At 41.8% G+C, this 13008-nt stretch overlaps 1 protein-coding gene across 2 annotated transcripts in view; it reads left to right on the top strand.

Annotated features, from left to right (window-relative positions):
• Positions 1-286: 286 nt before the first annotated feature.
• Positions 287-13008, top strand: part of NUP58 (nucleoporin 58) — a 107353-nt gene continuing 94631 nt past the window's right edge. The window contains exons 1-3 of one of the 2 annotated variants that reach the window (XM_088460287.1): positions 287-527; positions 8422-8549; positions 12203-12346. In XM_088460287.1, coding sequence (XP_088316413.1) covers positions 421-527; positions 8422-8549; positions 12203-12346 — 379 coding nt within the window. In that variant the 5' untranslated portion in view covers positions 287-420. The remainder of the gene's footprint in view (positions 528-8421; positions 8550-12202; positions 12347-13008) is intronic. The other variant, XM_088460288.1, reaches the window with a different exon arrangement.

Raw genomic sequence — 13008 nt, 5'->3', positions numbered from 1 at the left:
AGTTCAAAAAAACTACAGAAAAATCGTATTATTGGCATTAGTTAGTACAATAGTTGAATGTGTTCTTGATTGGGCTTATGGTTATGGTGGGGGGAAAGCACTTTATTCACAATATACCATTACAGCACACAGATATGGACAGTAATAATGCTGCTGACTGGATGTAGCAGCGCAGACACCATAATCAGAACTACCATTGTGTCAGTCCCTCATTTTACTCTACTTAGTATTACTGACTACTGTTCCATTTGCGCGGCAAACGAGCTGTCGCGCTGCGTGTGACCTCAGAGTCCTGGCAAGCGGCGCTCTGTGACGTCATCAGGAGGCGCCTGCTCGTCAGGCTCGGGAGGATTCTGTGTTTGAATTGTTTCCGGTGTCGGTGTCTCAAACCGGAGGTAACGGGTATCCTCTGGTAGCGACATGGCCACCGGATTCAGCTTCGGCACACCGGGGGCCTCCACTACGACGCTGAACCCGGCCACAGCAACAGCGGCGCCATTTTCCTTCGGGACAAACCAGCCTGCCAGGTGAGAGGCAGCAGCAGGAGGAGGATGAGAGGGAGGGGGACTCACATGGCAGCAGGGGATGAGCATCCTGACTGTCACCCTGACTTGTAGAGTGTGTCTGGAAATGCCACACTGTAATCTGTACTGACCTATGGTACAATGTATCCTCTCATTCTGTGTATGACATATTCAGGTATATTATTATTATTCTCTGGACATTATAAATATAGAGATCAGGTAACCAGAGCGATTGGGGTTTTAATTGCATACTTGCCATACAGCTAAACTCTATTGCGGTAATTCCCCGCTCTGCCGATGCTTGAGCCGTGTGATTGGCACAACATGAGGCACAATCTCGATTCACCCATTCTGACCCCAAAAATGACCAGAATCGTCGAGTCAGGGTTTTTAAACATGTATTTTGCTGATCCCCTGAGAAATCACAGATCATTGGAGTCAGCCGCTCGCCCCGCTAGATGTATGGCCTATTCTCTCTTGCACCATCAGAGTTTATTTATTGGGCATCACAGATTCCTTTGTACAGATTTGACCTACAGATGTGTCCCCCAACATCTGTCCTTTTTGTGCCATATGGTGTGAGGTGCATGGCGAGATTTAAGCTGGGTACACACTTGGCGATGTGTACTGAGCACCGATGTCGCGTGCGGCGGGGTGCCGGCATTGGCAAGTGTTCATTGTGGGGGTGTACCAACATCTGCACCCCAAATATAGATTTTACACACTTTCTCAACTGAATAGCAGGTGAAAAAAAACAAATCGCCTATTTTTTTTCCTTGACTTTTCGCATAGGCGAAAATGGAATGGAATTGAATACGGAGAAAAAAAATCAGGCAACATTTTCGGGAAAAAAAAACCAAGCGAAAACGGCTTTTCGCTCAGAATTGAATATGGCTCTATATGTGACTACAATTGAGCATAAAAACAAAGGCGTGGCTTTCGTTACACACATTAGCAGTGTGAGGTAGCAATATAAGATGCGTAGTACTCGAAGTAAACAAATAGCGCAGTACATGGATAAATTCATAGTTTCTTACTGTCCTGGAATTAGAAATGGCTATCGATGGTTAATGTTTTTGCCGTCAGTGACTGAGGTCTGACAGGACCCAATTCAGAGATAGATGCAGTTTTGACTGTTCGCAAATACTAATGTTTTATCTACTGCGTGTGTGTGAGCCGCACTGCGCATGTGCCGTGATGGTATTGTGATGCCGATCGCAGTGTGAATTAGGAGGCAGAGTGATTGACAGACAGCGACTGCTTGGGGCAGGTAATGGTAGTGGGTACAAAAAGGCAGGCGTGTAGTGACTGTTTCGGGGTTTATTGAAGTCAGCGACTTTGTCTTCGGACACAGTGTCACTAGCCCCTATGGCTTAGATCTTACAGCAGTGGTTCCCAAACTGGGTGCCTCAGGTTGGTGGTCCAGCACCAAATCAAACTATTTATGGTCAATGTAAGACACAAAACATAAAATATGTGGACAAACAGAAGCGCAACCCTGTCCACCACCATATAACTGAACCTAAGGATGACAGGTAAGCACAATTTACGTCATTTTTTTTTTCTGAATTTCCCAATAACAAACTTTTGGCTTAAGGGTGTCGTGAAAAAAATATGAATACTCCTAGGGTGCCGTGATTCATTAAAGTTTGGCAACCACTGTCTTATGGACATTCTGAGCCAACATAGGGCCGTATTCAAATAGTTTTGCATCCGCGATAAAGTTTCACCTGCCGACTTTTCGCTTACATCACGTATTTTGGCAGGGGAAACCTAATGTGCACGTACCCGCTATTCACCCTATTCAATTCCAAAAGACGTGAAAACGGCGACCCGCGAAGTCGGAACAGGCAGAAAGTGGAGTCAGAATCTGGGAAATCAGCCTGACCCCCCCCCCACAAAGATGCAGAAACATTGGGGATCTATGTAGTAGTGCACAATTAGCACTACTAAAACTGGGGTACTGTACGTTGGTACAATTACCTCTAATTAGCGTCTTTGCAGAAGTGGTGAAGAATGGCATAAAGCAGTGTTTTTTGGTGAAAAGTAGTAGTCCTGGCAAATTTGGGGTACATGAAAATGGGTGCTAGCATATTTTAATATCTCTAAAGTGCAGTTTTAATAAAACTGAAATTCCTCCCTCATAAAAGCACCTGCAATCCCCAAAACACTTGACCCCTTCTTAGAGCTCCTCCTGAACTTTATTTTGCTAGTTTGTGAAGTTGTCCCCCACTTTGTGCTTTTTCGCCCCCAAATTCAAAGTGCTTTTTTGGGCTGGTGTTTGCTCTTTTTACTGGAATTTTTAGACGCAGTTGTCCTTTGGGGGGCTGTCCCAAGGGTTCCGAGTGGTTGCCCCACTTTTTCACCCCAAAATAAATATTTTGCACTTCTTTTCTCCTGCTATTCAGAGGCGAATCTTTTTCGCCTATTACATTGCATTGAATTTCCGCGTGCATGAAAAGCGGCTGGAATTGAATACGGAGATAAGTTTCCGACAGGCGAAAAGACGCAATCGGCGATACTTTTTCTCGGATCTCGGCTTTTCGCTTCTAATTGAATATGGCCCATAGTGTTACTCAGAGGTCAGATGCTGTGTCTTTGTACACAAGCGGCAAATCTGAGAAGCTGCTGGTGGGCATCAATGGCTGTGACATAACTCCTCAGATCCGCTGCGTAGGTCCCGTGCATCAAAAATTCCAGTAGGAACGGTTTACTGTCGTGACATTTTTACTGGTGTATATTTTCTATCAACAAAGTATTTAAGACTTGGGGGGGAGATGCACTAAGCCTTGGAGAGAAAGTGGAGAGCGATATAGTACAAACCAATCAGCTCCTAACTGTAGTTTTTCAAACACTTCCAGTAAAGTGACATTTAGGAGTTGATAGGTTGGTACTTTATTACTCTCCACTTTATCACTCTCCAAGGCTTAGTGCATCTCACCTACGTGAATGTATGTAAATGCCCCCTGCGTGTCAGAGAATCACCCCACTGTCCTAGTGAAATGGGTGGGGATAGGAGCTTGATGACACAATTTGCAGCAAATTGTGTCATCATGACCCTGCCCGCGCTGTGATTTGGTGTTAATTGTGATAGTTTCAGTTCCCTGGTGGGAAAACCCTGTGGTTTGTAATGTCCATATTTATCAGACCATTAGAAATAATTCTGATTTTGGTTTCTGTTGTCTTTTGTCAGTGGTTACATGTTAGTATACTTAATGTGTATTGCATCATAATTCTCATTGTGATGTCACTGCTTACTTTGCATTGTCAGAGGGATGGATATGTCCATCAAGTTAGTAGCCACACCAGGGTTTTAAATGCGGACTCTTTACTGCGGATTTGAGAGACAGAAAAATGGGGAAAAAAAGTGCCTTACTTCAGAAAAACAAGAAAGGGTCTGTTTCCAATTTTAGGTAAATGTACAATGTGCAATTGGTTGTCTCTTGGGAAAAGTCATTTTGGCTGCTTACATGGTAATTGACTTCTAATATAACGTTGCTTACAGACGGGATGATCGATAACGATATCGTTGTTCGATCTCCCGGGTGTGCTGGACGATCGATATCGATCATCCAGCACACCATGCACCCACTAACGACTATAGTAACTTGGTCGATATCGACCAAGTTGGCCTGCATGCATGGGCGATGGTCGATATCGAAATCGACCATACTGCCCGGGCATGATATTAACGATATGATCAATATCGTTATCGTTCATATCCATTTTAATCGTACCATGTGTACGCACCTTAAGTAAAAGTGTAGAATCCTTCTTTTTATTGAATGCTAGGACAGGTTTAGGAAGAGTGAGGAACCCAAATAATTTCTATTCCACTAATCTGTGAAAAGATTCACAAGTGGGAGGGGCATTGAGAAACTTTACTACTTGATTTAGGGGGGTATTTATCAAAGCTGGGAGAGATAAAATTGTAAAAAAGAAAAAATTACCAACCAATCAGCTCCTAACTATCATGTTATGAACACAGACTGTAAAATGTACATTGGAAGCTGATTGGTTAGTACTTTATCTCTCACTATTTTATCTCTCTCCCAGCTTTGATAAATACACCCTTAGTCAGTACAGTTTGAGTCTCCCATATCCAAAATGCTTGGGACCAGGGGTATTTTGGATAACGGAATATTCCGTATTTTGGAATATTTGCTTATAATGAAATATCTTGGGAATGGGACCCCAATATACACACAAAATGCATTTGTGTTATATACACCTTATACACACAGCCTGCAGGTAATTTTATACAATATTTTCAATAATTTTGTGGCTCAAGCAAAGTTAGTGTACATACATGAAATACATTTGTTTCATTTACACCCTATACACACAGCCTGAAGGTAATTTTATACAATATTTGTAATAATTTGTGCCTTAGACAAAGTTTGTGTACATTGAACCATCAAAAATCAAAGGTTTTATTTTCTTAGTCATGACAAAATTATTCCGTATTTCGGAATATTTGGATATGGGAGACTCAACCTGTATACTGGTTGTTATTCAATGAACGGAACCAAATAAATTATAGTAATAGTGGATTTAAACCTTTTTTTTTACCTGGAGTTCTTTATCATTAGTTATTTTGTATGTATTTCTTTTATGCTTTTGTCAAAACCAGCAAGACTGTGCTGTTCATGTAATATGTATGTACCACACTAGACAACATGCTCATCTCCGTTGTTTTGATCACTGGTATGTATATTTACATGTAAAAGTGAAAAGACATGTACATTGACATACTATTTATTTTCTGCAAGGCTTCCTGTGGAGTTGTTTCCAGAAAACCTGGTTTCTAGCGTGTTCAAATCCACTAACCGGTTATGTTAATGGTGTTAGAGCTATAAAACATGATTATTGCAAATAAATGTGATACTAAATCTAATAAAGAAATAATGCATATTATAAGGTAACTATCCTTATTTTAATTATATATGTATATTTTGCCAGGCAGTGATACAACTTGTACAGAAATCCTCACAATACTGAACTGTTGGGAGAATGTGAGGGTATCACTGTAGGTATGATTGAGGTATAGTAGGGGATAAAACATTGAGCTCTTCAATGTTCATATATGCAAAATTTGGCCTTCAAATCAAGTGGTCCAATTTTTAATTTTCTGGGTGCTTGGCCATTTGTAAAAATAGAAACTTGAAAGTTTCACAGCATTTTAGTGTCATATAAACCTTAACGTGATCCAGAAATGAACTATTTTTCAATGTTGCCAAACAGAAATAGTAAGGCCCAAAATAGTTAAAATTTAGAAAAAAAAACATCATTTTCAAAGTCTCTTAAAAAAAATAAAAATAAAAAGTTGGACACATTTCAGACTTCAGCTCTGTTTGTATCAAATTACTAGTATGTACACCAGTCATTCATAACTAAAGCCACTGGCAGGTGAAATGAATCACATTGATTATCCTATTACAATGGCGCCTGTCATGTGGTGGGATATATTAGGCAGCAAGTGTTCTGTCAGTTCTTGAAGTTGATGTGTTGGAAGCAGAAAAAATGGGCAAGTGACAAGTCTTTGACCAGGGCCAAATTGTGATGGCTAAATGACTGGGTCATAGCATCTCCAAATTGGCAGGTCTTGTGATGTGTTCCCGGTATGCAGTGGTTAGTACCTACCAAATGCTGTACAAGTAAGGACAACCGGTGAAGCGAAGACAGGATCATGGACGCCCAAGGCTTGTTGATGCGTGTGGGGTGCGATGGCTAGCCCATCTGGTCCGATCCCACAAAAGAGCTACTATAGCCCAAATTGCTGATAAAGTTAACACTGGCTCTGATAGGTGTCAGAACACACAGTGCATCACAGGTTGCTATGTATGGGGCTGTGTAGCTGCATACCGGGGAGGGTGCCCATGCTGACCTCTGTCCACCACCGAAAGCACCTACAGTGGGGCATGTGAGCGTCAGAGCTGGCCCATAGAGCAATGGAATAAGGTGGCCTTACCTTTGTTTTACATCATATGGGCAGCGTGGTGTGTGTGCGCCGTTTACCTCGGGTATAGATGGCACCAGGATGCACTGTGGGAAGAAGGCAAGTCTGGCGGGGACAGTGTTCTGCTGGGAATTCTTGGGTCTTGGCATTCATGTGGATGTTGTTTTGTTAAGTAAAACCTACCTAAACATTGTTGAAGATCAAGTACAGCCCTTCATGGCAACAGTATTCCCTGATCAACAGGATAATGCACCTTGCCACACTGCAAAAATTGTTCAGGAATGGTTTGAGCAACATGACAAACAATTCAAGGTGTTGACTTGGCCTCCAAATTCCCCAGATCTCAATCCAATCGAGCATCTGTGGGATGTGCTGGAAAAACAAGTCCGAGCTATGGAGGCCCCACCTCACGCCTTACAGAATCTGCTGCTTACGTCTTTGTGCCAGATACCACAGGACACCTTCAGAGGTCATATGGAGGCCATGCCTCAACAGGTCAGAGCTGTTTTGGCAGCACAAGAGGGACCTACACAATATTAGGCAGGTGGTTTTTAATGTTTTGGCTGATCAGTGTATGTACCTACTACTTAAGTTAAAACTGGAACATGAGTTTTTTTTTTTTTTTTTCCAAGCTAGTGGTACCCTGAAATGTCATCTTTCCACGAATAATGTGTTCTGAGCCCTTTTTTCAGTCATGATAAATTAATCAAAATGTAGCCCAAACTTTGTTGAGAACAATGTTTTTTTTGTCCAAGGCTCTACTACCTCACAGTTCTGAGATATTTGCATTTACATAAACGCCTACAAATATGAAAATTGCTGTCCTGCTTTTTACATTTCCGCCATTTCTAAAAGAAAGCGAGTTAAAAAAAAAATATATTTCTGTTTTTCATCTGTTGACGTACCATATATGCCAAAAGTTGAACAACAAAACCTCCATCCGATCTGCTGCCAGGTCACATACCCAACATGGTATGAGGTGAGGTTTTATTTTACTAAATGTTTTTTTTGCTTCTGACTTTGGGAAAATGAAGTGTAGTTGGGAGCCCGGTGTGCAGAAGACTGCATATACTTGTCCCACTGGAGATCAAGAGTCATTGCCAAAAAGAAATGTGTAGATACTTTTTTTTAGTGGCGTACTGTATCCTGCCAACGGTTTGAGGTAGGATACAGATTATTCATTCATAATAAACAATATTGGTATATTTTACACATTGTATTCTTTTTGACGTGGAATTAAAAGTGAAAACGTGCTTCAATAATGTATTACTTCAACATTATTTGTATTAACTGCATAAGATATTAAACAAATTGATACCCTAAAAAATGTAATATACGTGTATCCTTTTTTAATCCAAATGCATGATCCCATACCATACTTGCTGACTTAATAAAAACCCTCTTCGGGAAAGTCCCAGATGGGGCAACTATGTCCGATGAGCAGGACAGACGTGGTGCTGCGATTGTGTCGTCGAGCTCAGGTTAAGGCCCATATCCACTAGCCAATTAAAATTAACGATATCGTTCAATCGTTCATTATATTGTGTAGTGGACATTGAGCCCACACTGCATGATATATCGTTCAGTGGCGGTACCCTCCCTCATCCCTGAACCTGCACAACCTGAAGATATCAGCCGGTTGGACAGCAGGTTCGGGGGATGAGCGATGTCATAAACGACCAGTGGGAGCGCACATCGCTGGTCGTTGACGGCATGTCCACTGGCCGATATAATGAACGATTGCACGATATCGTTCAATCGTTCATTTTATCGGCTAGTGGATACGTGCCTTTAGAGGAAGAGGAACTGAAGGAAAATATTTTGAGCTGAGATTTGAAATGTATGGAGGGGTGTTTTGTAAATGAGGGCGAGTTGTTTGAAACGAATTCCGGAGTCTATCAAAAATGATGTATTTTATGGTTCGTTTTATTCTTACAGTAACACTGGTGTGGCTGGGACACCTTTTAGTGGTTTTGGTACGACTGCAACCCCAGCAACAAGTGCAACTGCAAGTATATTTGGAGGAAAACCTACCACAGGATTCACATTAGGCGTACAAAATCCAGGTACCCATTTTATTACCTCTTTGATTTACTAATACCTGTTTTACAATGAATCGACTTATTTTCTAACCGATTTAAAGGATGCCCTGGATTGTAGTTGCAGGCTGCATTCTACTGAATATTATTTAATTCTAAAAAGGCAGCATCTTCTGTGTGTAGAAAACTGTTCTAACCTCACACTACCTCTGCCTTCTATTATGTTATCTTTAATTAAAGTTTCTACTTATTTCTCATTTCACTAGTTTTATTACTATTACCTCTCGTTATTAGAAGCCCTTTCCATGTTTTTTATTGGAGCTCAGTCAACGGACCACCGAATAGGACTTTAGTAGCCCATGTAAAATTGTCTTAGGTGTTAGTCTTTTTGGAATCTGTCCAATTGGGAGCTGCTCCACTTCTGCCATTTTCCCGACATACAAATTGTATGCAATTCTACATTTTATGTTTAGAAGTTTTTTTTTATATTTATTTTGTATGTCATCTTGTGTTTAAAGCACTGTACCTTGTATGTTAAATCTAAAATTTTATAAGTTTTGTACATATTACTCTAACAAATTCATAAATATTTTAAGAAAGGTATTGCTTGGCTGTGTTAACCCTTTGAATACTAAGAAGTGAAGTGTTGAACCTTTGACTACCAGAGAGTGCAGTGAATGCCAGCATATACATTTGTGTAACTAGTCCTCTAAGTTTGGCGCCGGGCCGTTGAAGGAGCACTCTCGACGTGCCCACTTTTCCTCACCGCTCTGTGAGTAGATGCCATTCGCATGCGCACGGCATCTATTCACCAGCAGTGATCGCTGCACTGCAATTTTTCCCACCCTCTGGACTCTGCGGCACACGGATGGGGAAGGTACCCGGCATGATGTTTCAGCGGGAACAACCTACCAGGAACGCTAGTAACAAAGTTATGGGGTTCTGTTGATCTGACACAATAGGTGGTGGCACTGACTGATTCAGCTGTGTATGATTGTGAGAGATCTGGATGGAGGGTGATTCAGCTGTGTATGATTGTGAGAGATCTGGATGGAGGGTGATTCTGATTCAGCTGTGTATGATTGTGAGAGATCTGGATGGAGGGTGATTCAGCTGTGTATGGTTGTGAGAGATCTGGATGGAGGGTGATTCAGCTGTGTATGATTGTGAGAGATCTGGATGGAGGGTGATTCAGCTAGATCTGCATCTGGGTGAAAAATCAGTGCAAGATTGAGGGGGGAATTCAAATAGCCGCAATAATCCGCCTTTTTGCCAAAAAGGCTCATCGTACGATTTTTACTCTATCCTATTAGTCGCAACATTTCGCGGGTGCGAATTATCCATACTATTTGCGGTAAAAAGTTTTCACCACCTTTGAGTAGGTGAAAAGTTGTGCAAAACCCCTACTTTTGGCTGAAAAATGCCAGGACTTGGTTTAGAACCACTAGGACACCCTCCTCAATGACTAATTAGACATATTTTTTAATTGGCTTAATTTGACCAATAATATGATGTATTTTTTGGGCTGAAAATGTGCAGAGTGCAGGAAAATGGGTTAATTGATGACTGGTATATATCCGGGAGCTATATGAATGGGGATGGGTGTTTTTAAGATTGCAGGTGGGTGTTAGAGGCATTTTTTGAAATGAGACAAATATATACTTATAAGCATTTTTATGCACCCCCCAATATAAAAAGAACATTTATTTTGCAAAACATCACTTGCTTTCTATCATGGTGACGATTTTAGAAAAATGCTTATTACAGCCATTTGATTACATTTGAGAACTCCAAATACTCTTATTAGGGCCACTAATACACCTCTATATTATTAGCCTATATTTTTTTGGGGTAAAGGCAAATATCTCCATTTTCACCTATACCTACTGCTGATATAAGCAGGAAAAATGTTTGGGCAAATGCTGCTTCGCAATTTTTGGGAATGAATTGCACGAAAGACTGGTGTGCGCATAGACGAGATCAGGCTGTTTTAGTAGGGCAGAAAGCACCCTGCCCTCCTTAGCGGCTCCCCACTAAAACAGCCAGCGGGTGCCGTCCCCACCCGCAGGCCGCAGTGTCCCGTGGGTGGGGAGAATTGCGGTGTAGTGGTCACCGCCGGTGAAAGGATGCTGGGAGCATGCGCCTGGCATCTATTCACAGACCTGAGCGCTTGGGGGCAGCCCGGCATGTCTGTACATGCCCATAAGAATGATAAATGGGGGGTGGGTATGTCCTAAAGCCACAACCCCTTTCCCACGCACCTTTTTGGGCACGGTCAACCCTTCGCCGTGCGCAGAAGCCCTTTCTCTAGAATGAGCACTACAATACACTGCCTATGTGAGTGGAGTGACTTCCAGCAGTAACCATGGTAATTAGTTTCTATTCACTGGGCCTTTTATGACTAATGAAAATGCTATAACATATAATAATGGAGACATGAATTAAGATATTCTATTAGTGTAAATATAATTTACTGAGTGCTTTGTGTGTTGTGTTGCTTTATATTGAAGGCCAGGTTAACTTTAATGACTGTTAACAGTTGGAGTAATTAAAAAGAAAGTATATAAAGTTTACAGAAATGGTGTCAATTTTATATTAGCATTTCTTCTTGCCAGGCATGAATCGTGTGGTATGTTCTGTAATGAACCCGATAGCCCTTGTGTTGAATGTGAGTCGAAGGGAACTAACAAAGTGCTGCCCAGTGCACGACCCCATCCCAGTTTGGATTCTCGCCCACGTACAGACGTGCATCAGTGTGCATTCGCATCATCTTTTTTTTCTTCCCCAAAAGTTGAACAAAGGTGCCCATCCACTAGACTATTTAATTGAACGATAACTGTATCGTGATCGTTTGATCGTCGTTTGCAGATTGTTTAAAAAATGTCTGAAACGCCCAGCGATGCGCACTCCCACTGGTTGTTTAGACATCTATCATCGGGCAAACATGCTGGACAACCTGACGCAAACGTCAGATTGAGCAGTATATTCAGGCGATGACAGATGTCGTTATCGTTCAATCGTCCATTTATATCGCGTGTAGTGGATATGCGCCTTTACCTGCTATTCCTTCATGTCTAGGTGCCCAGCAGCGATGTCTGAGGCAGGTCAGCTGTGTAGCTTCTAGGTAGTAATTTACAGTGTGGGATCATAGTATAACGGTGAAATGATGACAGGTTACTGTTTCTACAGTTATTAGACTGTTGGCATAACATTTTATGCGGACAATTCCATTGCTTCGTGCTGGCACCCGACGGAGCAATTCAATTGTTAATCCATTCGGACATGAACCGCGACCGGCATCTGTGCCAAAGTCTGTGATTTGGGCGCCCTAACCACTATTTTGGATGAGTTTAGCAGTTTTACATGTGTAAACCTGGTCTGATTGGGCACGACAAGCGCAATAATTAATGGATGCCCAAGAACAATTGAATTGGGTGCCCAGTAATTCGCACGCCTTAAAAAAAAAAAAAAATAATAATAATTGAATCGCTCCCTATATGTAATGATTCACTGTCCCACTTTTTAGACCACATAAGTTTCTCTGCTGTGTCTTGCGGTTTTAGTTAGCAAATTATACTGTTGCAATAACATTTCTATTCAGACTACTGTCACTGGTGGTCCTTCTGTATTGTTACCTTTATATGCCTTATGAACAATTTTCCTTGTATTTTGTACTACAGCAGCTACAACAGCATCTGCACCAGCCACTGGATTCAGTTTGAATTTCAGTAAACCTGCAGGATCTGCTACCCCGTTCTCCCTGCCTGCTGCTACCACCTCAACCACCGGACTAGCCGCCTCTCTGACGTCTGCCCCAGCGACAGGTAGGGATGACCTGGGTTTGTAATTCATCTTCCTTGGTGATGTCACAGATGGGCCTACTGAAGTGATTGCATTATGTATAACCACATACTCACTGCCTCCTCTGTGTGTGGGTGACAGGTGATCAGTAGATCCTATCTGTGATGCAGAGACTGTGACCGCTGGTTACATATGGAAATGTAATGTCCAGGTGTAGGCTGTATACATTAGTGTTCTCCTGCTGTGCTTGGTAATAGACGCATACATTTTAGGGGTAAAAAAATAAACTGAGTACAAAAGACAGAAATTATGTGGATGTGACCTTGTTTTCTATTGCATTTTGGCTTTCTAGATCTACTTATCTGTGTTTTATTGGGGCTTTTTTTTTTGTATGGTTTCTAGCTGCCAGCTCACTTAAGTCACTGGGACTCCTCTGTCTGCGATGAGATTGGAGGAGGTGGGAAGACTTGATTTTTCCCAAACACTAGTTTAAAGCCCATGTGTGATTTCCCTAGCCTATCCTATCAGTGCCATTTCTCTGTCATTGGTGTCCCCTTCAATCACTGTTATGGCAGATCAGATGATGGCTTCCTCCTGTGAGAATCATCATTGCATCATTATGCTTAAAGTATACCTGTCTCCTACACACAGTGAGGGCAGCCATTCATGAGTATAGTTTGTATCG

Source organism: Taudactylus pleione, unplaced genomic scaffold (assembly GCF_031769625.1).
Source record: "Taudactylus pleione unplaced genomic scaffold, aTauple2 ptg000043l, whole genome shotgun sequence".
Taxonomy (NCBI): domain Eukaryota; kingdom Metazoa; phylum Chordata; class Amphibia; order Anura; family Myobatrachidae; genus Taudactylus; species Taudactylus pleione.
Note: the sequence above shows the minus strand (reverse complement) of the source record. Positions and strands in the feature narration are given on the sequence as shown.